Source organism: Oryza brachyantha, chromosome 5 (genome assembly GCF_000231095.2).
Source record: "Oryza brachyantha chromosome 5, ObraRS2, whole genome shotgun sequence".
Lineage (NCBI taxonomy): Eukaryota > Viridiplantae > Streptophyta > Magnoliopsida > Poales > Poaceae > Oryza > Oryza brachyantha.
In genome coordinates, this window is record NC_023167.2 from 12,484,511 (window position 1) to 12,510,832 (window position 26,322).

Genomic DNA, 26,322 nt, shown 5'->3' on the forward strand with positions numbered 1-26,322 from the left:
TCTCTCGCCACGGCGTCCGCTCGCACTGCGCAGTGGTGGCGCCGCGCCGCGCCATGGCCCCCGCCGTCCTCGCTCGCCTCGCCCCCTCGCCGCCGCCGCCGCCTCCCCAGAAGCCGCCGCGACGGCGCGGCCCGGCACGCGGCGCCTCGCGGCGCAACTTCGCCATCCACACCGCCGTCGCCGTCGCCGCGGCCGTGGCCGCGGCGCGCCCGGCCGCCGCCGCCGCAGAGGAGGCGCCAGCGGAGCCTCCCCGTAAGAAGGGCTCCCCCGAGTTGCTGGGCGGCATCGCGAACACCAAGTCGTGGTCGCAGTACTACGGCAGCGGCTTCTCCATCCGCGTGCCGCCCTCCTTCGACGACATCTTGGAACCCGAGGTCTCTCGCGTCCTTCCTCCCTGTCCCCTGTCCTCCTTCGACGGCATTGTGGAGGGGCGAGCTCAACATTTTCCTTTACTTCGCCTGCAATTTAGGAATTCAATGTCGGGATGACCTACTACGGCGACAAGGCGAAGCCCAGGACGTACGCGGCTCGCTTTGCATCTCCAGACAGGTAGGTAAGTAAGGTCATGTTCGACTTATCGAGCTCTCTAGCATTTTGAGATATATATATGGATACAGATTATAAATTTATAATACTCGTACTGATCTCAAGTTGGCGTATGAAATAGCTCTAGGAAGAAATTGGTTAGAATTTGTATCACTAAGTGCATTCAGCGAGCTAAGCAAAGGGTTGCACTGTTATTTTCTGTAATGCAGGTCAGAACTTGTAAGCGTGGTAATTAAGCCATCCAATCAGCTCAAAATCACATTCCTAGAGGTTTGCACTTGTTGTTTGCTATTAGTGTAGTTTCATTGGTTTTGTTTTGCCTCCTGATTTTTTTTCTTTATGTGCAGCATTTATCTTTTGTAAAAGTAAAATAATGGTAGAGCACAGGTTTGTAAAAGAATTTCTGAGTTGGTCATGATGCAAGATGTTACGATGATTTTATAGTCCTGATGCTCTCAACTCTGTGGAGTGGCCAACAGCCCATTCCCCAATTCCTTGGTCATCTTTCTCCTGTTTAATCATTAGAGTAGCTTACGTTTACACTGTAGTGAGTAGTTACTATAAATTGATTTACAATATTATGCGCTTTATATGATGATAACTCACCATCTTTGGTAAACACTCCTAAACAATAATAAGAATCATGTACAAGTAAATACACCATTGATAACATTGGCAAGTCCCAATTAGTAATTATCTTCATAATGAACTATAGTAGCATTGATTCACATAGAGGCGCCAAACATTACACTTTTGGCTCCAACTGACTGCTAGAAACTGGTAGAGCACTAATAGGTGCAGCAGCGTTGTTCAAAATGTTGCTTGATATCAACAATTCTGTTTTTAATCAAGGCCCAAAGAAATGCTTTTTTGAATATTTAATATTGCACAATGTACACAATCAGTTATAAAATTATGTTCTGACACAAACATTGGTTTTCAGGCCAAAGATATAACGGACCTGGGCACTTTAAAGGAGGCATCAAAGATATTTGTACCTGGTGATTACTGTTATCTTATACTTCAGAGATGATATAATTTGTTTTTACAATAAGTTTCTAAGATGAATTGGAACGCAGAGAGTATACGGTTTCACTTATCAAAGGAAACTGCTAACTCTTGATCTAGCTTCTTGTGTGGACACTGCTGTAAATATGATGCTTCACCTGAATGATCTAACATCACGTTTACAAATTGAAGGGGTACATTATCTTAGCAATGTTCTTATGATGTAAAGTTTTGGTTAATTTTGCATCATTTTTAAAATAGATGTCTAGCAGGGAAGTGCACTATTAACTGCTTCACAAGGTCACATGCTTACATTGAATTTTGAGCTGTTTGTTTGACATTGTACAACTTTATCATTGTCTAATGTTTTTGTCTTCATAAAACTTTGATGAAAATTGATGCTTGATATGTCGAAATACAAACCCATATCCATTATTTGTTTCCAGAACATAATTATATGAGAAAACATGAAGCGAAAATATTCTGTTAGCATGCCTGCTAGAATGATGTACTCATTTGGAAATATCTGACTTAGCTCTTGCAATTTATTTGTAATTCTTTTGCATCATTTCATAGGTGGTGCAAAATTATACTCAGCTCGGACAATTAAAGTTAAGGATGAAGAAGATATAAGGTACTATATGACCTTTATATTTATTCTGAGACAAAAAGAATTAAGCCAAAAAAAAACTTATCCCTCATCAATAGCTGTCCAAATTTGGACAGAATTGTTCTTGTATTTTCATTTTGGTCATGAGAGATTGGTTCTGCAGGACATATTACTTCTATGAGTTTGGTCTGGACAAAGAACATGTTGCTGTAATGGCTACTGTTAATAGTGGAAAGGTATTTACTCATTTCCTTTATGCTCTTAAAGAAAAGATATTTCTTGCTTTACGGTGGCAATTTTATTCTGGAAACATTTTTCCTGTCTTCATGTTTGTTTTGTTGTTGCTGTCCTGACTCCTGTTGTAAGTCATCTACATTCTGAATTAACTAGTCAAAACCTCCATTCATCCCTACAAATTGCAAGCACCAACAAGCATAAAGGCAATCATTGAATTGTTGGCTATAGATTGTGAGACAATAAAAGAGTAAAATTACACCTCTGGCCACTTGATCATGCATGTGCTGACTGCAGATAATATTTACTTCTATTAAGTAACATACTGCTCACTATAGATAATACTCGATTCTGTTAAGTAATTGGTTGACCAACTTTGTGTATGTTTGGAAAAAAAGGTAGTGGTGTGATTTTCTGTGCTAGATAACGAAGGGATGATATAACATAAGATTGTGAGAAAATATTGCCTTCCCTTTTGGGGGGAATCAACACTCAACCTACGATCCTGGTTCCATTCGATTCTTAAAAGTTTGTTTTTTTGTGTCGGAGGTATCCTAAAGCAAAATAATCATTTTATTGCCAGCAGAAGAAATTATTGTTTGGCAAGAACAACAGCGGCCCAAATATATTGATATGCCATGCCGAAAGCTTGTAATCTGTAGCTTTATCTTAGAGATTTAATGACCTTATCAATTTATTTTGTTTTTAATTACTGGACTTTGTCCTTCTATTTGCATCACAGTATTTAATTTGAATTGCCATGTGTGATGTGTCGACAGACATATATTGCCGGCGCCACTGCTCCAGAGACAAAGTGGGATGATGATGGTGTTAAGTTGCGATCAGCTGCTGTATCTTTGTCTATTTCATGATGCAATGCAGAATACCAATCATTTATTCAGAATTTCTGTCTGCAACTGCATAGATGAATTACATCAACTTATTTTTCGGTTGTGGATATAGGGTAAATATATCTATTAGTCGGCTGCAATGAGCAAGTCCAAATTAGTGATTTTTTGTTTTGAAACTAGAGAAGGTCGGCCCTCTCCCATTTCTATTACTAGAAATGATCACAGAACTTACAGATGTTTGCAAACTCAAAGGAACAAAATAAAGGGCAATTCCTCCTTCGCAATTTTATGGTGCCATCCCACCATCTAATTTGTGAGAGGGAGTAAGCAGTAATGCAAAGCTTCCTGGGAAGTTTAACTTATTACAGAGCCATGAAAATAGACAGTTTTTTACAATGCCTGCAAAAGATCAAGCCTGAAACAGAGACACGCTAAGTCCATTTTGCTTCAGCCTTATGACATCAACATTGCTTCTTTTTCCCCTTCCTCCTCCTTACTTCACTTCAATCTTGGAACATTTAGTCACGTCCATAACCTGAGTAAAACACCTCATTTGCCACCTGTTTTAGTAGCAGCGTTCCCCATTGCAGTCTTCTTTGCCCTCCATCTTCTGCAACATTGCCCAGGTCGAAATGAAGTCACAGATAGCATGAATTAAATGGGTTGGATCAGTTGGGTACTTGTTTCGAAAACATGCAGCATTTCTAGTTTCCCATGTCCAAATCACAGCCATCATACCTTCTGTCATCAGGTTCTTTGTATTTTTATCAAACCTCATGTGCCACCCACCGAAAAAATGCCTTGCACTATTGGCTAGTTTCATCCCAAAAGTACAATGAATGAGATTCCAGATAAAATTTGCCAAAGGGCACTTCAAGAAAAGATGTTCTACGGTTTCATACTGCTGACAGAATTGACATTTCTTTCATTCCCCTTCCAGCCTCTCTTTAATAAATTATCCTTTGTTAGTATGCTATTTCTAACCATCAACCAAGTAACCCTGTCTTTTTCTTCCTTTTGAACAATCGTTTGAATGTTTATCTTTTAGTTCCTTCCAATCTTTCATTTTATCTCCCATTCGTGTCCTAAATTTTATCCAATCTCATCCTTCCTTCAATACCTTGTGTATTGTGACAAACTTCACAAAGGTAATATTATAAATGGATGGGTATTGTTTTGCCAGAGGTTTACCTCCTATCCAATCATCTTCCCAGACCAAGGTATTTTTACCATCTCCAATTTTCTTTTCACAGAATTTATAGAAGATTTCTTTCACTTCCATCAATCATGTCCAGAAGTGTTATAAGATTCTGGTATTTCGGCATTTGTTCCTTAATAGTTCTTGCTATTGGCCCTTTTCATTTTCTAACTTCCTAAGCCATTATTCATTAATGTCAAATCTAGAACCCCCAGCCCCCCTTGATGCTTTGTTCTGCAAATCATAGGCCACTAAACCAAATGATATTTTTCTTATCCCTTGATCTTCTTGCCAGAGAAACCTGGATCTAAAGTGATCCACTATTTTCCTTGCTCCTTGTGGCAATGTATAAAATGAAAGCATATATAATGGTATGCTACTAATGCTGGAGTTGATCAAAGTCAACCTTGCTGCAATATTTAACTGCTTCCCTCGCCAGCATCCTGATCTCATTCTCCACCTGTTTCCACTGATTATTTGGAATTATTTTTTTATCAATGGGTACTCCAAAATACTTCATGGGTAAATTACCATTTGACATATACAAATTTGGTTGTATTCTATCTCTCTCTCCTGGGTTTTTCCAATACAAAAGAGTTCACTTTTCTTGAAGTTTATCTTTTGTCCAGACATTTGTTCAAACATAGTATGAAATTCAGATTTTTTGTATTTTATAAATTATCTTTCAAAAGGGTGTTGCTATTCCATTATTTAAAAGTTCCTCCCCTAATCCACTTAGCACCCCTTCTTATTCAGCTTCATGGATTAAAATAGCTAGAGAGCATCAGCTGCCATATCAAAGAGTAATAGGGATAGGGTGTCCCTTGCCGAAATATCCACCAGTCTGATCATTGACTTTAACAGCTACTTTTCCTCCTCTAATAACTTTCATAATCCAGTCACACCATTTATTGAAAAGCTTTTTGCGTGCATTATTTGATATACATATGGTCATTTTATTTTGTCATATTTCAAAATTAACTTTAAGCAATTATCCAGACTTCTTTCTTTGGTGCAGCGTGCTAAGTATCTCATGCAAAACGACAACACCTTCCATTATATATCTGTCTTTGATTGTCTTTTATAAAGGTGGTTTGATTTTTTTTCAATTAGGTCGCCTATCACCTTTGTTAGTCTATTCATCAAGATTTTGGTGATAATTTTGAAACGCACATTTAGCAAACAAATGGGCCTAAATTGTTATATGTGAGCTGCATCTTTGCATCTAGGTATGAGTGATATTACTCCATAATCTTTGCAATGGCTAACTTGCCACACTGAAAGCCATTTAGCATAATTTTCAGATCCTGTTTGATTATATTTATAGGAATTCCATCAGGTACTGGTGCCTTATTGTTTTACATTTCAAACACTGCTAACTTAAGCTCTTCCCAGGTAAAAGGTTTAGTCAGATCATTTTTATATATCCTGATCATTAAGATGTGTAATTCCAGATAAATTAATTTTGATACTACTTTCCTCAGGATGACCAAAAAGCTTTTTAGAGAAATTTGTTACATACTCTTAACAGATTTTCCTGTCCAGTAATCACCCGCTCCTCCTGGCTCAAAGACCGAATGATATGTTTTCTTTCTCCTACCATTTGCCTTGGCATTGTAATGTTTTGCATTACTATCTCCTTCAACTCTTCAAGGAGTTCTTTAGCTATATATTCTGTGCTTCCTAGTTCCCATGCGACAGTTGCTAGTTATAATGTGTGTGATCCTATAAGCAGCGTGCGTTCTTAATATGTGTTCTAACCTCAGAAACAGAAGAAAGGAAAATAAAACTGGATCAAAGAGAACAACTGAACAATAGTTGCAACCTGGCATTCATCATCCGAAATTCCGATTCGTGGCTTCTTCTTGACCATGTTTTTCTGCTTTCCGTTTCCCTACCAGACACAACGACATGTGATCTTTATATTGGACATATCAGAAGAATTTCCACGCAAATCGGTAGACTAAATTACATCTTTCTGGAAGGAAAATTTTGTAGTGAGAAAATTCAGGACAGAACCCATGCTTCAGGTTGCAAAATTTAACTTGACCATCATCATCATATGATTGGTGAGAAAAGGTAGGACAGGGTCATCCTGCGTCACTGGTGCATATCGCAAGCTATACAAATATTGAATATAATAAGTAAAAACTAAACAAGATTTCAAAATCCAAGGCGACCCTAGACAACAATCATGAGAATATATGAAAATCCTATGTCACGCACAAAACTCTAAAAGACTAGTGACTACACTAGGAGCAAAGAGCAAGTTTAATAGTATAGCCAATTAGTATAGATGAAAATTTTGACACATCGTCTATAAGCAATTTAACGTTTCACTTCTACAATCATTAATATTGGATCCACCTTCATGTAACTCGTTGGAGTCCATGGCGCAATTGATTGCAAATCTATAATATTTCTTTTCTCCACTCTCCTCTATCTAAGCACCATTTTAACATGCTAATTCTTATAGCATGCTTACATCTAATATCATTAACCGTCCCAAAAGGATGGGATCGATCATTCAAGGATGCGTCAGCCGAAGATAACTGGTTGAGAGACTGAATTTTAAATGTTAGGATAAACGACATTACAATTATCTACTATCATTCTCTGTATAATGCAAGGATGGCAACATGTCTACCTCAAACAAAATGGCAACTTTCACTTGGTCAAATTTTCTCTTCAGTTGGAGTATCCATTCATCGTACGTGCTAGGGGAACAACTCAACGACTGGTGCTGGCAAATTCTATATACAAACCAATAAAATCGATGCAAAAGCATTACCAGGTACATCTGCTGGTACAAACCAAACAAGTGAGCAACACCGGACGCATCATCTACTTCTATTTAGAGCTTACTGCAAACTCAGCAGGACATGAACATCCAACCAGCAGTTCTTTCTCGCAACCAAAGAAAAAAAAAAGAAAAGGAAAAAAGAAAACACTGTTCCTGATTGATTCTGAGCTCAGCTACGCCTACCCATATATTTTCTACCGCTTCCATCTCTTGCTACTCACACCCGGCTAAATTACAGGCAGACCAAACAAAAACAACCAGTCACCACTTCGACGACAAAATTCACAGGGAGGAGAGAACACACCGGTTTTAAGACTGAACTTCCCGCGCGTTTCGAATTTTTTTTCTCTTCTTTTCTTTTTGCCTCAAGAAAAAGGAAAATGCGGCCTAATGGTGACCACCACGACGCCGGCGAGGCGTTGCGAGGTCAGGTGTAGCGACATTGGTGTCACTGTCAACCCTGGGCCTCGATCGGCGACATCATCGCCGAGAACCGGCGCTTCTGGATGCGCGGCGGGAGGTGCTTGTTGTACCTCTTGGGCCCGACCGTCCACGGCAGGAAGACGCCGGTGCCGCTGCGGCTCATCCTCTTGTTGCCGCCGCCGGCGGGGGCCATCACCATCGGCCTGGCGGGCGCGGGCGCGGCGACCATCATGACGGGCGCCGCGCGCACGGCCATGCCCCACGCCGGCGCCAGCATGGCCTGCGGCGCCGGGGCGTAGCCGATGATGGCCCCACCGTGCTGCTGTGGCTTCTGCTGCATGCCGACCACCGAGATCGCCTGCTGCTGCTGCTGCTGCTGCTGTGGCGGCGGCGGCGGCTGCCATAGCGTCATGGCCTTGGTGGGCGATGGGAGCGGGCTGAGGTCCACCGGCGTCGACGGCCTCACTCGCACGAACGTGATGCTCACGCGGCGGTTGGACGACGGGCACACGACGTGGCGGGCCATGTCCGCGCTGTTCCCGCGCATCACCAGGAGGGACCTGCAAATCCGACGCAGAGACGGCCGTGAGCTCATGTATGCTAATGCCACTAACTCCAAAAACAAGCAGATATGTCAGTACGATATCGATGCTTACCCTTGCTTCAGTGAGAGCGTAAGGGGTCCCTTGTAGTTGCCGTTGCTGTCAGTGACAAGTGACCTTCCAAATGCCATTGTAGTCTCGGACAGCAGGAGAGTAGAGATCGGGTTGTCCAGATGTGGAGGCTTGAAGTAGGGCTGCGAGTGTTCATCCTGTCAAAACAATCCACTAGCGCGTCAGGTTCTCAGGGAGCAGCAACTGGACAAATCTAGTTTGTATAAGGCAGATTGAGTTCTTGATGCATGCATGTCCTATGGAAATTCCCTTTCTTCTTTTATAAAGGTCCAATGGGAAGTCCTGATGCCCTGATACTGAGATTGAGTTTCTATAACCAAAGCATATAACTGGGAATCAAGCAAGCTCAAGATACTCATAAAACATGCAACCTAAATTCCAACTGATATCTTTATATTTTTATCCCCAACGTACGTTTGGCACGTGATAAACCAAGACACCATCCATGATCCATGGTATGGGCCAGGGGAGGATTTTAGTTCTACGCATGTAGATGGGGGAAATTATTTTTAGCATTTGGGTAAATATCCATATGTTTCTTGCATATTATCTAAATAGTTATTAAAAAATATGAAAAAAATTGAAAGATAGATTAATATGAGGTATATCACTCTACAAACATATTAGTTCAAATTCAACTTTTACAAGTTATAACAAAATAAAAAAATTTAAATGTGAGTATACTAGTTTTAATTTAATTTGTTTTTTATAACTTGTAGAAATCAAATTTGAACATGTATGTTTGTGGAGTGATATATCTCATATTAATTCATCTTATCAATTTTTTATTTTTTAATAAACATTTAGGTGATATACAAGAAACGAGTAGATGTCCACCTAGGTAAATCCATCTCTATGTAGATGAGTTAAGTACCTCAAGAAACTATATATTTTTTTAATATAAAAGGTATAGTAGTTTAAGATACCAAAAAATTGTACTAAAGACGATAAAAAAGTCCCTATATAGATAGGCTGGGTTTGGAGTCCTAAACGAGTATAAAAATGTATGAGAGAAGTAGAAACGTCAGAAATTTTAAACTTTTCTTAGCTCTCGTTCTTTGTTGCGCCTCTCTTCAGCCTTCTACTAGTAGAAAAAGAACTACTTTTTTTTCAAGGACCACTAGGTTTACCATACTTAGAAGTTCTATACCAATATTATATGATAACTTTTAATGAAGTAGAAGAAGAGGGGCATTTGGGTTCTTCAAGTGTACTGTCCAGCTTTATTTTATAAGGGAACCAGTACCTACCTCATCGAAGAAGTTGATGATGACACTGTTTGGTTTCCTGCTTTCTGGTATTAAACGCCAAAGAACAAGGTGATCAATGACAGCCTGGAGGACAAGGGGGATTGCTTCTATGTGACCTGTACGCAGAGGAAAGAATGAACAATTGTAAACCATCATTCACTAGGCCATTACATCGTGTGGATAAGACATATTCATGCAAATATGCTATGCTACAATGCAAAGAATATTCTTGTAACTGTAAGTAAGTTGAGAGAATCACAGAAGAGTTGCTTAGTTTTCTGAACATACAATTAGATTCCTCTGTGGTTGGCTGAAATAGTGGGACGCCAAGCTGAATGATCTCCCTCTTGTTCCCTTTAATCTGCTTGTTGAAGAATATGAATGTTTCACCTAAATTTTGAACTAGAGAGTTAGCTCCAAACTGACAAAGTTGATTGCAACAAAGGCAAATGTAACGAGTGTCACATTTCAAGGCACAAGGTAGGCAGGAACAATTAACATAGCACAAAACATGAACAATCAACAGAGCCAATAGGTAAATTCTATCCCTTTGAAAAATAAAAACAAAGGGAATTTCTATCCCTATCAAAAAAATGAGGGAAATTCTGTAGCTGGTAAAGCTTGGATGACTTACTTGCATGTGGAGAATTTTGGCAAAATTAAACTCAATGTAAGGGTACTGGCGATGTGGGCTCTATGTTAAATCTTAAGATGCAGCCATACTCGGGAACCAAAGGAGTCTAGGAAGTTGAGATCTTACTTGGAGCGATGTTTTGTGGTGCACAACTTTGGGATGGATGTTAGCATGTCTTGCAGAACCTATTCCAACAAGAAAGAAGCGATCTAACATGTTATCATAATTAAACTAGACACTTGCTTAAAGTCTCTCTTGTCATTCAAGTGAACTTGAAAACTACTAACAGTTAGCTTAAGTTAAAGCCAACAACATGCTCAAGGGCATTAGGTATTGTAGCAAGTAGCCACAAGGCTCGTGACTATCTTGTCAAACACAAGTTATACTTACTAGATTAGGGTGACTAGAGGTGTCATCCATCTATTCAATCAGTGTATAAACTTCGATGTCTTAGCTTATTTTCTATTGATTCTAGCACGATATTATGTGGAATATATGGACGACAGTTGTTCTGAACTGCACATCCAGATATTAGAGTCAGTTCCCATGAAAGAATATCAAACAAAATCATCACCACGAATAGAAAAAGGTAGCAATGCCTGAACTAGGACCACCTTTAGATGCTATTGATGCTAGCATATTTTTGGTATCTTGGGAGAATCGATTCGATAGCACCAAAGAGAAATAGACAAAAGCAAAAAAAGTACGAAAATAAATAGCACCTAACGTTAAGAATGCAAACATACTCCATATCAGGGAGCTCTAGAACTACATTTGAAAAATAAAAATGTTTTGAAGCAACAAAAACACCAACTTACCTGAAAGCTCTCCATTTCTGCCAGCCTGACGAATTTCATTGATGAAATCAGCAACCCTCATGAGCTCTGAAGTTGTGAATACATCTTCATAAATCTTCAGGCCTTTCACAACGTTAACCTGATGATACATAAGTCACAAACACCAGTCAAAAAATAGTACTCAGAAGAAATGAATTTATTAGATGAATTAAAGTGCTACTAAGTCCTACAGCATCTCCTAGTTCCTCAATACAGAAAGTTTGCCGAGTGGTGTGAAGAAGGAACTCGCCATGTGCCCCTTCACGGACTCCTTGGCCATAAAACCTTTCTGAATCTTGATCCTCTCAGGGCGGACGAGGCACTCCTCGTGATCAGAGCAGATAGGGTAACTCTCTGGTAGGCTGTGTTCCCCTTGAGATCCTTGGTCAGTATGATCATCTGCTAAGTAGGAGTAATATAAATCTCAGACGTATCCAAACAGTGGATATGTTCTTAGAATTAGATATGAACTACTGTTTTCGAAAATAAAGCTGCAAAATTCTTTGAACTGCTCTACCATGTTTCAGAGAAACATCTATTTCAAAGAGCAATGAACTTATGATAAACTGCAGAAAGCATGAAAACTTCCGATAAAGGATATGAATATATGGCTGGTGACACTATAAAAATTGCACTCGTGCGAATTCATTTCTTTTTTACAAAGTGCACTCTGAAAACCCAGTTTGCTTTGTTCATCCTTTAGCTTGCAAGCACAAAAGGTACACATCGAAAAGCTAATGACTCTATCATGTCGTTCACCAAATAAGAAACGAAACTAGCTAGGCTGCTAGGGTGCTAAACAATCACCGACATATTATGGGTAGAGGCTGTGTAATAATCCAATAAAATCATAAAACTCCTAATAAAATAAAATATAAAACGTACTTTCCACCAGCTTTTCTGGCATGGCATAATTAGATCCTCAATGAGAGTTTTTTAGTGGGCACAGTCACGCGGCACCAAGGTCTCCAGTCTATCGCCCAGTTGCATTCACACAAACTTGTTGTCACCTACCGTTTTGCCATCACATTTCGAGACACACTGTAGTTCCCCCTGATCTTCCAAAATCCCCATCATAACCCAGGATGAAATAACCTAGCGTCGAGGACTCCTACGCTGCAGTCTTTTCAGGTCATTTTCCATGGACAGCATGAGGAGAGAAAAGAGGAACCTTTCGTGATAACGCAATAAAGAGAAGATGGCACAACGGGAGATTCTTCCCGCAAGTTGAGTGAAGCGTAGATGGACATTAGTACATGGCATAAGTGTGGGGGCAAGCAACAAGCAGGGACCAATCACCGATACGTGCTCAATTATTGGGAGAAGACAATGTATAAAGACGATTACAATATACCACCAATGCAGCACGCACAACAGCAAAGCCTTTTTCCTCCTTTTAGCACAAACAAAATTCAAGAAGTTATTTTCTCCTCCTATCTTTTGGAGGAAAAAAAAAGGTACTCGCGCATAGTCACTCAGTTGTCAATTTGGAAGATATTGCATAATATCTTTTGAAATCCGGACTGGTTGCAAAGGTAGCTGACTAGTAGCATCTAGCAAGTCACCGAATCGTGGAACACGGTCACATCAGCAATATACAACGCAGAAACAAACATAACGTCGCACTGGCTACGCTGCACTAACCTGAATTATCAATTCCGAATCACCTACAGTTGATCTAATCATGTGCGAGCTAATGGAAGTTCAAAAGTTGCACACGCCGTCGCCACACACCTACCCACACACGCTGGAAGGAGATGGGTTGCAGCCTCAAGGCGGCTAAAGGCCTTAGTTCTAATTTTTTTTTCAAAAACATCGTATCGAATTTCTAGACATCTAAATAAAGCATTATACATAGATGAACTAAAAAACTAATTGTACAGTTATGGAAGAAATGTTAAGACGAATCTTTTAAGCCTAATTAGTCCATGATTAGCCAAGTGCTACAGTAATCAACATGTGCTAATGATGGATTAATTAAACTCAAAAGATTCGTCTTGCGGTTTCTAGGCTAGCCATAAAATTTCTTTTTTATTCATGTCCAAAAACATTTTCTGACATTCGGTCAAACATTTAACATGATATTTTTTTCAAAAATTTTCGCGATATAAACATCCCCTTAACACGAGAGCAGCCAAGAGCACAAGACCTGTCACTGCAGCCATGCGGAGACAAAGCGTCGTTTCGAGAAGGCACTGCCAGTGGGCCCGACCTACCACCTGTGTGATTGGCCCGGACCCCACCAGCCAGTGGACGTCGGCCAACCACGTGTACAGCTCAGACACTCCCCGTGCGACCGATCCGATCGGCACGGCACCAGATCCCGTCCGACCCCGGGAATTCTGGCTTCTCGAACCCGATCTGGGTCCAGTCGGTCATCGACACGTGCAGGGTTGGGCTCCGGGGAGAACAAGGAGGGCACGAATTGATTTTTTCCACGGTGACCCGGTGTGTCTCATGCGGGTCCATTTAAACTTTCCGCCCAGCGTCTGGCTCCGTTTGATTGCGATCAGACGGGCCGTCGCAGTGCGCGGCGCACCGCCTGGCTCCACCGGCGCAGCCTGACATGGCCTGACACCTCTCATGAGATGCATGTTATAGTAGTAGTACTATACACTACTACTAGTAGCACGGAAGAAGTTTTTTTTAAGCACACGGGTGTATATATATCCGTCGTTACTGGTATATTATCTAAATAGTTATAAAAAAATATGAAAAAAATTGACAAGATAGTTCGATATGAGTTATATCACTTCAACAACATGTAAGTTTAAATTTAACTTCTATAAGTTGTAGTAAAAATAACAAAAACAATTATGAATATGCGTATACTTTTTCAGTTTTGTTTATTTTTTTACTACAACTTAAGTTGAATTTAAACTTGCATGTTTGTGAAGTGATATAACTCATATTAATCTATCTTGTCAAATTTTTTATATTTTTTGATGACTATTTACATGGTATGCAAGCACACGGATGTATATACACCTGTGTGCTAAAAACTATTTCCCGTCCTAAGGATGTCCACTCCGTGTAACACGCTCCGGCTCCGACTTTTAATAATATACTCCTATGCTTTTTTTCTCATTAAATATGTCAGCTCTGTGTTTTTAATACTAATATATTTCACTGTCATTTGTTTCCAAAGACTTAATAGTAATTAACAGTACTTCAGTTCAAGTTTGCCATGATTTTTCGCATAACAATGATAAAAAATCATCCTTCGTCATTCTAGCCCCAAGCCGAGGGTGACATATTCACTCTTTTCTGTTTTTGTTTTGTTCTTTCAAATGAGTTTGTGTAATTTCTCATGTTTTGTTTGATTACTACACTTTGAGGCCTCACGGCAGAAGGAGACGAGCAGTCGACAATCGTCACTCGAGCAGGAGGACGCCGACTATCCCTAATTAAGTCTTTAGACTGCAAAGGACGACAAAATGCTGAATCGGCATTTCTACACAACAGCACCAAAATAGCATGCGACAACACACGAAAACAAAATTTAAAGCACAACGACTCACTCCGTATATCTCCACGAAAATAAAAAAAAAAAGTCAACACCTTCACAGGCAGAGTTTTTCAAACAGCATTTATTCTTTTAAAGAGAAAAAAAAAACACGCATGGTGCTCAAAGTTAAGTGTCACGCTGCCACGCATCACAGCGCCGCCGTCTCCCCCAAGTGAGGAGGCACAGGTTTTTGTCCAGGTTAACCAGCAAGCCGAATCCGGTGATCTCCCGGCCGCCCACACATGCAAAACACATGCACGGCAAATACTTTACGCCGAACCCAATCACCGTCTGCTACGTCAGTGCTACCAAATGAAGCCGCCACCACCCCCCAGGCCCCCAGGCTGGTGAGAGCAGCCACTAGGCTCCAGCGCACACGATGCATTCAATTCAAGGCCGCCCGCCGCGCGCCGCTCCGAAACCAACCGCCGACGACCACCCCGCCCTCCAGGACGGCCCACGGCGAGACCGCGAGAGAGACCGTCTCACAGAAAGGAGAGAATTCATCCGCGCGCGTGGCTCGTTTTGCACCGACGGTCACCACGACATTTACTGGCAGAAGCGGGCGGGCCGTACGAGCGGTGGTACTTTCCAGGGGGACCGAGCCAAAAGGGGGTGGCTGAGGCGGGGGCGTGGAGGCGGGCGGAGAAAAAACCGAACAAAACAAGGCGGAGGAAAAGAAAGGGAGGGAATCGAACGAACGGCGTGGGTGGAGTGGAGAGAAGCCAATAAAGCGGTAGGGTTTTAGCGAGGTCACGGGCCATCGCAGCGCCGCCCGCCGCCGGCACGGACGGCGTCGATCGGCCGGGAGAAGAGAACCGCTCCCCCCGCCGTACGATCACCTTCCTACGAAGGATCGTAGGTCCGCATTTGGTGTGGCGCTGAATAATTGGCCCTCGAGCTCCATTTTTTCCTCCTAACCACCAAGCGTGATGGACCCGGACGACAGTGGCGCTGGTACTAAACCATGCCGCTTTAGCAATGGTATTGCCGTAAAAAGGCATTGTTTGAACGTCTAAATTAATCACTTTTTCCGTTTAACCCCAAAAAAATAGGAGATTGGAGGAGAAGACTTGGAGAGAAACCCACAGGTAACGAGTAACGACCAGATCCAAGCGAAGCGGGCCAAAACTGGAGATCCATTCGACGGATGAACTAACGGAAACGATGACTGATTCGGCAAGAAAATCGAATGCGGGTGCCGAAAATAGGAGGGCACGGATGGTTCTGGAAAAGCTAGGAAGTGCATGTAATTAATATACTAGACGCATACGAGGATTAAATTGGCGGAGGTGAGATGATTGTACTTACGTCCGTCAGCGACGGCGTCATCTTCCGTGGAGGGTGCCTTCCGGTCCGACGAATCTCCGGAGGAATCTTCCCCGTCCGCCTCGTGGTCCACCACCTCGGCGGCGTTGGGGGAGACGGGGTGGTTGACGGCGCCGTCAGGCTCAGCCTCCGGCGCCGGATCCTGAGGTGTAGGATCGTGGTCGTGGTCAGGCTCGAGCTCCGGCTCCGGCTCCGGCTCGGCGGGCATGGCGACGAGCTCGTCCATGGGCTCGTGGATCACTGTGGACGCCGCCTCCTCCTCGGAGTAGGCGGCGGAGGCGCGGGCGTCCGCGACGCGGCGGAGTTCAGCGGCGACGTCGGCGACGGAGTAGAACTTCTGCATGTGGAGGACGGGGAACCAGTTGAGGCGGCGGCGGTGGAGCGCGGCGAACACCGCCTCGTACTCGGCGTCCCCGCCGATCTGCGCGAGGTGGCCGCACAGCGCGTCGATCACCGCGTTGGCCGCCGCGAACTCGCCGCGGAACCACCCGATCACGGCGTCCCTCGCCGCCACCTCGGGCGCCGCCGCCGCGGCCACCGGCGACGCCGGGGCCGACCCCGCAGCCGCAGCCGCCGCGCCCGTCGTCATCCCTCCGGCGATCGCCAGGCCCACCCTCCTCACTTCCCACTACCTCCCCCCCACACACACACCACACACCGCAAACCCACCACCCGAATTCGTGTCTCCCTCGAAGCCCCTTCGGCAATGGCGTCAAGGTGTTCGACGCTTGGTTCTAATACTGGGCTGGTTGTCTCGCTTGGGAAAATTATGGAGGACCGGTGCGGGGAGCGCTCTCTCTCGGGGCGCTCCTATAAATACCAGCGAGGAAGGAGGAGACGCGGGGGCCGTGGGCGTGGGGTACCCGTAGCCTCAGCATCGCCCAGGGGAGGGAGGCAGGCAGCGGTTGACGTGGCGCAGCTTAACGGGCACGGGCGCCCCGATCCGGGTGATCCGACAAGGAGGAGGTGGTCTGGTCAGCTTCGCTCCGGTGGATCGCGGTTGCCCCGCCGACCCGTGGGAGGCGCGTGTGGACCGCGCGCGCCGCGCAGCCGCGGAGCGGGATACGGCGCACGGGCACGTCGTCACCGTGGCCTTGGAATGGGTGCACGGCGGCACGGCCTGGCCCTAGGGGGTCATCAGGTCGAATTTTTCTATTTTTAAAACTTTTTACTAAATAATTTTATTAGTAAATTTGGAGAAAATATTTTAATCATATAAATATTTTGGTCACGATAGTATGGGTGACGTGGCAAGACAATATTTTGGTCACGATATTTTGGTCACGCACCATCTCTGTTACGCCAGTGTGAGTGAGGTCAGCATGTCTGTTACGCCAGTGTTAGTGAGGTGATAAGACAATATTATCACGCCACCGATACTAGTTTGACAAACCTGTCACGCCGAAAGCTATGCGTGATCAAAAGATTCATATCGTAGAAATATTTTTATGCATGATTTACTAATAAAATTATTTAATAAAATGGTTTAAAAGAAATTCCGGGACATAGCGAGGCGAGGTGGCATATGCTGTGGACGCCTCATCTCGGCCGTCCGTTTCTGGAATCCCAGATTCTTGGCATTAGGTCTCGTTCGTGTAATCCATTATACTGGGAAACGGGGATCAAATTCGGTGGACCCGGTTCCATGTAATCGTTAGAAAAGGGAATTCTGCAAAGAAAATTTATTACGCGTGATTTTGTGCGAAATTATATTCAATTGAATTTGTAGTACACGTCGTTCCACAATAGTAAACAAAAGGAATTTTGGTAAATGTTCTGCGCTAGCAAAAGATTAAATTCAATTTGATGTGTAACTCGGTGAACCCGTTCCATAAGCATATAAAAAGGAAATTTACTAAACTTCCCAGTTAAAAACTAGATTAAATTAAATTTGACATATAACGTGGTGAATCCATTCCATAATCGTACAAAATGAAAAATTGGTAAATTTTACCGGATATTTCATTTTGCAAAACTAGATTGAATTCAGTTTGAATTATTTGGCATCTGTTGCTTATGTTTTCGTAAATACAACTAAAATGCCTTCTTTTGGCTGGTCCACCTATGCAACTATATCGATATATCTTTGTCGCTGTAATTTACATTTTCCAAATTAGTTATTACTCTCTCCGTTTCATAATACAAAGATATTTGACTTTTTGCTTGCAATGTTTAATCATTTGTCTTATTTAAAAAACTATGAAAATATCATTTATTTTGCTTGTGACTTACTTTATTATAAAAAAAACTTTAAGCACGACTTGGTCATTTTTTATATTTATACTAAATTTGTGAATAAGACGAATGATCAACATTACAACTTAAAAAAGTTAAATATATTACGTTATGAAACGGAGGTAATACGATGGTTCTTTTCAACCTCTTTTTAAATATTATATATGATCAATAGAATGACCAAGTGGTATTAGTGATACATGCTCCATGACTTTAATTTTTAGCTCGATGTGACAACAGTACCTCGTCAGTTTCTTCTACAGAGTAATTGCACTTTCATAAAGTTTGAGTGATTAAGGATTGATAGTGAAAATCTTTACATGGACAACAAGTTACCTTGCCTAGATGGAAATGCACTAATCCACTAGTCCTTGGATGTTCCATCTGATATGATGAACTTGCTGGAATATTTCAACAACATGACACCACATGTCCCTAAACTTTGTCTCTATGTACTCTCTAGTTTTGTAGTTTTTTCTACTCTTAGTCTTGACAATGCTATTAAACTAAAATCTTTTTATCTAGAGCATCGGGATCCCAATTAAGTCTAAGCTGCTGGTACATGACCCGAATCAAAAAGTTTCAAACATATGCATCTTGTTTGATCTCCTCGTTCATTCCTAATTTCTTAATTGACACGTCTTGGGATTTGGACCTTGAACATATATACTCCCTTAATCCCTAAATGTCTGACGCCGTTAATTTTTTTATACACATTTGACTCTTTGTCTTATTCAAAAAAAATTATAAAATATGTAAAGCTATATATACACATAAAATATATTTAACAATAAATTAAATAATATAAAAATAATTTATAATTATATAAAATTTTTTAAATAAGACGAATAGTCAAATAGGTATAAAAAAATTAACGACGTCAGAGATGAAGCAGTAACATCGTAAGATTGTAAAACGGTTCTAAGATCCCTTTTGGTTCTGCAGAGAGACTGAGAGACCATGACCTATATTAACCATAGAGCAATACAATATACAACAATCAAGCTGTGTCTGCTCCATTAGTTTAATGGCGATTTTTAATTTGGCACTGATTTGGTTCGGTTTAAACTAAGGGCTTGTACATCTGGGTGGTTGGTGGATGCGCTGCGTCTGTTCTGGAGTTCCTTTTTAGGAAGCTTTTGCTGCTGGGAACACACACACCAACTCAATTATATGGCATGTGATCAACGATTTTCATCAAACCAGCTGGTTGCTTCATTAATGCTGTTGAAATGGCACGCATTTGAGAGTTTCTTGTCATAAGTTAATTATCACAGCACAATTGAAAATGTATTTGCCTATATTTTCAAAGCAAATATACTGAGTTCTAATCTACTGCTATCTTTGTTCTAAAATGTAAATATTTTTAGGTGGTTTATCAGAGATTAAGGTTAAGAAGAAAATACTATGATGTCCTTAAATAAATGGAAAATAGATTGAATGGTAGCTGATTGATGTGACAAACAATACGGTAAATAGTGATAAAAATACTTATATTTTAGAAAAAAAATTGAATGCTAGAAATGATTTATTTTAGTACAGAGAGAATACATTATAATATTCAGAAGTAAAAAAAAACATGCTGTAGGTTTAGAGATTATTGAATCAATGTAGATTGATTGATCATACATGGTTACATATAAATTAGACGCAATCTTATGGAAACATGTTCGAGAGTTGTTCTTAAATGTAATTCTTTATTTATAATATAGCTAGTATAATATTGGGTGAAAAATCCATTCTTCATCTGAAAGAAACATTATTTCAATAAGGAGCATCCATGAACAACAAACAGAAAAGAAAGTATCAGCACAACGTTAATTGCACCATGAACTTTCATCTGTACTAAGTAGTACTTCATCCGTCCTAAAAATAACTTTATTTTTCACACATCACACACGTACCAATAAAAAACAAAAAGATTAGAATACCCTCTATTTTATCAAATCTTAATATAATTATTTCTACTTTATCTATTCTGAATGCATTTATTTCTTGTGTCACAAACTCTAATGCAATGATTACTCAGAAATAAACCTATTTTCAAATAAGCCAGAACAGACTAAAAATAATGTTATTTTAGAACGGAGGGAGGTAATATGCGGTATGGCATTGTTGAACCTTTTTTTACATTATGCTTAGACGTAGTGCTGCCTCTACAACATATGAGTACTTCAATTTGAAAAGGTCAATAAATTTTAATTTTGATCATTAGTTTCTCACAAACTATATTCCTGACGTCGTATATATATGTAAAACCAATGTATTATTTAAAATCACTTTCAAACATCAATCTATTTGTGCAGTTTATATATACTACTTATACCTGTAATTTGACTAACATCGGATCAAAATTTTCAAAGTTTAACCATTTTTATAAAAAAAATAAGCATGTCCTATAAAAAATGATGGAGGGGAGTACGTAGTAACTTACAGAATATAGTAGAAACTCCAGCGTGCATTGTACACTAAATGCGATTTACTGTCGTGTAATTGAAGTAAACCACTTGCGGCATCATTAGGTCATCAAGCACGGCCGCACATTTTTTTTTCCTTTCCCCTGTGCTGGAAGAGTTGACCATATATGGTATGGCCCTCCCCAAATAGAACGGTTTAAGTGTTACAGAATCACTATGAAAATGCCATGTGCAACTTGACAAAACTTGAATCTGGACTCTCCCCTGCAGGAGAGCTTAAACACACACCTCTTGTTGATTTTTACTACTATTTCATACTATTTCCGTACATTCATAACGAGAAACCACACACAAATTTATCTGCTTTAAATTTTCCCTGTTTGAATGAGACAGTAAAGCTAGTAAAATCAAAACCAACTGTCACGGTACAGACGGCAACGTGACCACCGAATTGTTGCCGTGTGTTGTGTTTAAGGCCAGTCTTAATGTGAGTTTTATGGGTAATATATAGGGTGTTATGTATATGTTTTTAATGATGTGACAACGTATTAATGAAGAGAGATGAAATAAGTTTCATAAAGGTGAAATCCTTTATGCACAGTTACCTAGACAACTTGTGTCTTGCATGTAACTTAGAAAACAACGATAGATGAAATTATGCATTGAGAAATGATATTTTATCTTAGTTTCAAATATTTTTAGATGACATGTCACTCTAGCTAATCGTGTCCATGCAAGTTACATTATGAATGGTCTAATGTACTTTGTTTTGTTGGCTGTGACAACAACTCAACAAAGGAGCACCCCTCCCTATTCCATGACGTGATACCGTCAGCGAGCGATCCTTCCCTGTGCGTGACCCCGTCCAAATTGCATTATTCAATGCCTCGTCTAACGACCGGGGTGGGCTACATAATTGGCTATGTTAACTAATTTTTTTAATCTGAACTCGAGCATATATAATTGCCAATATTATAATGGATCCAAATGCACAAGTTTGTCTTCTCATTCGGAACTCAACTCAAATGACAGGAGGTGTGAGATATCTTACTTTAGCGTCCTTATGAACCATAATGCTGGTTATCAAACACTGGTTTGGTGATATTATAAGGAGATTTTAAATGGTCCACGTGTTGAGCTGACGATGCCGGCCTTCTCCCATCTTGCCCTGTCTCCCCCCCCCCCCCCCCCCCCCCCGCTTTGACAAGTTTTATTCTTTTAGATTCTCATACTATAATATGTACAGATGATGTAAACTAACCCCAGAGCAATGTTTACAGTTGATATGTGGGTCCTTGCATGGCAAAAATATCGTCAGAGGCACCTTTTCAGCGCAGAACGCGAGGGCTCAAAACAAAGATATTTTTTTGCAAATAAAAAATAATTTGTATGTAAAACTTTTATATACGTGTTCATAGCGACTTAAAAATAAAATAGGATGAAAACAACCACAAAATCAAGTCCAAAATTAAATTCTAAAATTCAAATTTTGGTTTAAAAGCAATTACAACTACGAAACGATTGGAGCCGAGATGTATGTGTACAATCATTTCACACTTACAAATTTTGTTGGTTCAAAACTATTTAAATTGTAAAAATCAAGGGGTATGCAAGCTATATTTCTCGGTAATTCTACCACAGGTGACTGTTGCACATTTTGATACCACTTTGGGATATTTTAAGGACAGAAGGATTCATCTGTAGCAGTTGACCTTTGGAGAAGCCCAGAGGAAGATACTACCACCAGCTACAATTAGAGGTCAGAATTGCCCGTAGGCAACGATCTCATTACGGCCAGTCTTTCCTGCCCTCGAAAGGCTAAACCGGCTCACGGCCAATAATAATAGCCTGTGAGTCGTTGATGCCTCCTGGCTCCTGCAGGATGCACCTGCACGTCCTATGAAACTAGAAATTCTTAGGGGCAACAAAATGGTGGAAAGAATCAATGGAATGTGAATGAAATTATGCAGAGCAGGCTCTTTTTTTTAGAGAAAAATAAAATGATAAGTTTATGGATGTAATGTTGAATCATATAATTTTTTTATGAGAACACAGTACCACGCAAACGTTTACGACGTACGCATATTATCTTCTAAGAACGCACGCGCGTAAACCCCTTATGAGCATCTTCAAAGACTGGCCGGCAAATCTAGAGAAACCCCAAAGTCGTCACGGGTGCCTATCGACAAGTCAACTTCATTTGATCTCTGATCTGAGCGAGCTGTATGTAGTTATCGACGTTTGGCTTATAGCCAATTCAGCTGGACTACGAAACGTTAATTTGTTTTTCTAGAAGAAAAGAAATGGGCATTGTTAGACCGGATAGGAAAATGGAATGGATAGAGGTCAAACAGAGGATCAGATATTCTTCGTCCTCCTCACATGATCACATCCACCCCCTGTTTCTTTAGTACTTTCTCCTTTAGAACGCATAAGTTTAATTGAAATTTCATTAGAATTAATTTAATTTTCACACAATTTCAGTAAAAAAAACCATCAATTCCAAAGGAGGCATTGCTGTGCCCGACCACACAAACCACGCCAAAAGCCATTTGACGTTTTCTAGCAATGTGAGAAATAACATTTGTGTACCACCTTCAAATTTCTTATTAAAGAACATGACTTTTATGAGTTTTAGTTCATTATTTATATTCCTTTGGCACACTGGCAAAGGCGAGCTTTTGGCAGCTAGGGCCTAAGATCTAGGCTTCTTCTGCAGCCATATTTACACTCCCCTTACATAGGAACTGGTTTTTAGCCAAGTGATTGCAACGATCTAGTAGCATCTACCAAATCTAAATTAAAACACATGTTAAGAAATAACCTCCCATGGATTAATCACTTTGTACGAGCGAAGATCTCAAAACACAGGTTAAGGGCATGTTTAACGGTAGAGCCCATTATGGGCTCTCTCAAGCCATATCAGTAAGAAGAGTCTATTTTATAATGATACATACAAAGGTAGAGTCAGGTGTGATGTCTTCATTAATACAATAAAATATTTTTATTAAGCTAGTTTTCTTTTTATATATTCTCATGCAAGAAAGTTTCTTTTAATAAATATTAAGAGTCGACTCTAAGCCGTTGCCATGCATGGCAACAAATTTTCTCTCTCCTTCCCTCTCTTTCCTCCACGTCATCAAATTTGTTTACGTGGTGATTGAGAGAGTCAGCTAATAGACACATTTGTACGTGCCCTAAGGCCCAAACCATGGGTTGCGGATCTACCGGTCAAGAAGGGGCCAATGCCTGTGCCCTTTCTTAACAGGTTTTGGCTTAGGTTTCTTCTTAGCACAATGCCATAGGGACAATTTATTTTTGCTAACCAGTCGAGTTTTAGATCCTCTTAAACTACGATGGATTTCTTGGTGACAGTGAATGATCCATTACTTGAGTCCTAGCCATCAATATTTCTAGCTCCGGTCCTGCTTTGGCCTAAAAATCGAATAGTTGAATAAAAATTAGGAATAACTAATTATGTAGATCACCTAGGACCAATGAGCAATCTGATCGTACCAGACACTTACCACTCACCAACATACCACGTCGCCATGCACCACCCTGCACAAGCATCCAACCTGCCTTACATACATATGTGAGATGTTATTATAACACTACGACCCTATGTGATGACAACTATCAAGCTTGAGTAGATGCATACCTGCAATTTTCCTTATCCCATTCACTAGATTTAGATGCCACTTGGTTGTTATCTTCTAACTTTGTTGGCCATCGCTTGTATCATTATATTTCCTATATAGTCTAGTGACAACAAGGTCTCTTTTGTTTTGGGTAGTCACACCCCACCTTCAAATTGTCTTGGGGCTATTGTCCTAGGACGATCTGCTAATATCAAATTAAAGTCTCATCTTCTCATTTATGCTTATACTTATAGTTTAAATAAAATTTTGTAACTTAAATTTAAAGTTGATTTTAAAGTTTTTTCATCGTAGTTTATTTTTTAGTCTTTACTCGTAGATTGCTAAAAACACATACATAAAAGTTTTATTCATATTTTTTTAATTGTCAACGAGTCATTTTGCTTATGCTTAATATAAACATAAAGATGAGGTTGTAAGAGTGTCTCTGATGCAATCAGCTAGTCCTTGACTTCTTTTCTCTTGTCTCCTTATGTTCAATAATCTTATCTTTTTAAGGTTACATTAAATCCTTTTGGGAGTGCCTAGATTTCCTGATTTTTTTTTAAAAAAAAATCTCAACCTCCCCTTCATCCCTTGGATGATAATGTACATGTTCTCGTTATTCCCCTATTACTTAGAGGTCATCATTCCACAAATAACTGAACAATAAACTACCCTAACAATTTTTTTACAAAACAACATTGAAATAAAATTATAGATCATAAAAATAATACAAAATTACATGTAGAAAATTCAAGCTTAATTTTATATATAGCAAGGTACAATTGTGTAGAGTCAAGTAAAAGTACAATATTATGCAGTGTTAAAATTTAGTCTTAGCAGGTACAATTTTAGGTGACTGAAAATTTCTTATTTTATTTTTCCTATTTCTCCAATCGTGCCACTGTAGCCCTACCACCTCCTGGACGATTTCCCTATATACTCAAGAGCTCCCTCTTCCTACTCCCTTCATCCCATAATATAAAGCACAACTATTTTTTCTCTATTCTATAATATAAGACGTGTATGCAAACATGTATTAATTAGCGCATATGTTTTCTCTAAATTTGATTTATGATTTATTTTAAATTTTTTACCATCAAAATATCCAACCACGTTACATGTATGTATACATGTGTCTAGGTAATCTAAACGAGTAGATGTTTATAATTATTTTCTGTTCTTTGTGTTAATGATAGTTGCACATTATATTATGAGATGGAGAAAATATTTCCCTAATCTACCATCCCAAAACCTAATTTATTATGGCCGCCATTATCCTCCTGCCCTCCTGGTCCATTATTAGATAAGACATTATTTCAATTTTTGTCAACACTATGTGGCTGAATTCAGCATGTGTACATAAGAAAGAAACCGACATGTCGAGGGAAAAAACAAAATATCAGCATAGTCCATAGATAAATATTTTCTTTTTCCCAAAACAACAAAAATAAATTTATTTCTTAATTAAGTTGAATTTATTTTATGACGGACGAAATATCAATGAAAATGAGTCAAAATAAATAGTAAACATTACCTGTTGTTCAATATTTTATATTTTGCCCGAAGATCTTTGGAGCCAACGAAACCACAAAAGCTGTAGTCCTCGAGGGCCACACCTTGTCCCATCTCCACAGAAGTATATACCTCAGCCTGTCACCTAACGTGCGAGTAAAATACTCACTTTGGACACGAGACACGGGCGCGCCTACACCTCCAGCCACCCTACACTTGTTTATTTTATACAACCACATTAGCCACGAGCTTCTGTCGCCACATCCCATCCCTGGAAGAAAAACACCCTGCCGTTCGTACAAACGGCTGTACGGGCCCCAGGGTTCCAGTGCCCCCCGCGCCACGGAGCCTCGCGCCGTCGCACGACACGAGCACCGCCCCACCTACCTGAGACGGCGACCGATGACTCGGGAGCCGCTAAAATACCGGACACAACAATCCTCTTGGGCAATTGGGCGTTTGGCCAGCCGCGCGGGCGCCCGCCCGGCGCGGTGCCCGACGCACGAACGTGACGCGCTCGAGAGATTTTTAACCAAAGCTAGCCGCCGCGCGAGGCATCATCGCCGTATCGGCATCAAGCTCAGGTAGCGGACGTGCGCGAGGCTGGCTA

At 40.7% G+C, this 26,322-nt stretch overlaps 2 protein-coding genes across 3 annotated transcripts; one reads left to right on the forward strand and one right to left on the reverse strand.

Annotated features, from left to right (window-relative positions):
* The first annotated feature begins 23 nt into the window (after positions 1–23).
* Positions 24–3,389, forward strand: LOC102710307. The gene is made up of 7 exons (XM_006655239.2): positions 24–374; positions 470–549; positions 756–816; positions 1,490–1,547; positions 2,131–2,188; positions 2,328–2,400; positions 3,178–3,389. Exons 1-7 carry the CDS (start codon positions 54–56, stop codon positions 3,268–3,270), a joined length of 744 nt encoding a protein of 247 aa, XP_006655302.2. The 5' UTR covers positions 24–53; the 3' UTR covers positions 3,271–3,389.
* Positions 3,390–7,269: 3,880 nt separating this feature from the next.
* LOC102710594 (RNA demethylase ALKBH10B) lies at positions 7,270–16,695 on the reverse strand. 2 transcript variants are annotated; one of them, XM_040523965.1, is made up of 7 exons: positions 15,887–16,695; positions 11,318–11,466; positions 11,050–11,167; positions 9,886–9,987; positions 9,598–9,713; positions 8,330–8,484; positions 7,270–8,233 (listed from the first exon to the last, which is right to left on the reverse strand). In XM_040523965.1, the coding sequence occupies exons 1-7, from the start codon at positions 16,491–16,493 to the stop codon at positions 7,705–7,707; spliced, it is 1,776 nt and encodes a 591-aa protein (XP_040379899.1). In that variant the 5' UTR covers positions 16,494–16,695; the 3' UTR covers positions 7,270–7,704. The 2 variants fall into 2 exon arrangements, with proteins under 2 accessions (XP_040379899.1, XP_040379898.1); XM_040523964.1 differs by having other exon boundaries at positions 11,318–11,469.
* Between the last annotated feature and the right edge of the window lie 9,627 nt (positions 16,696–26,322).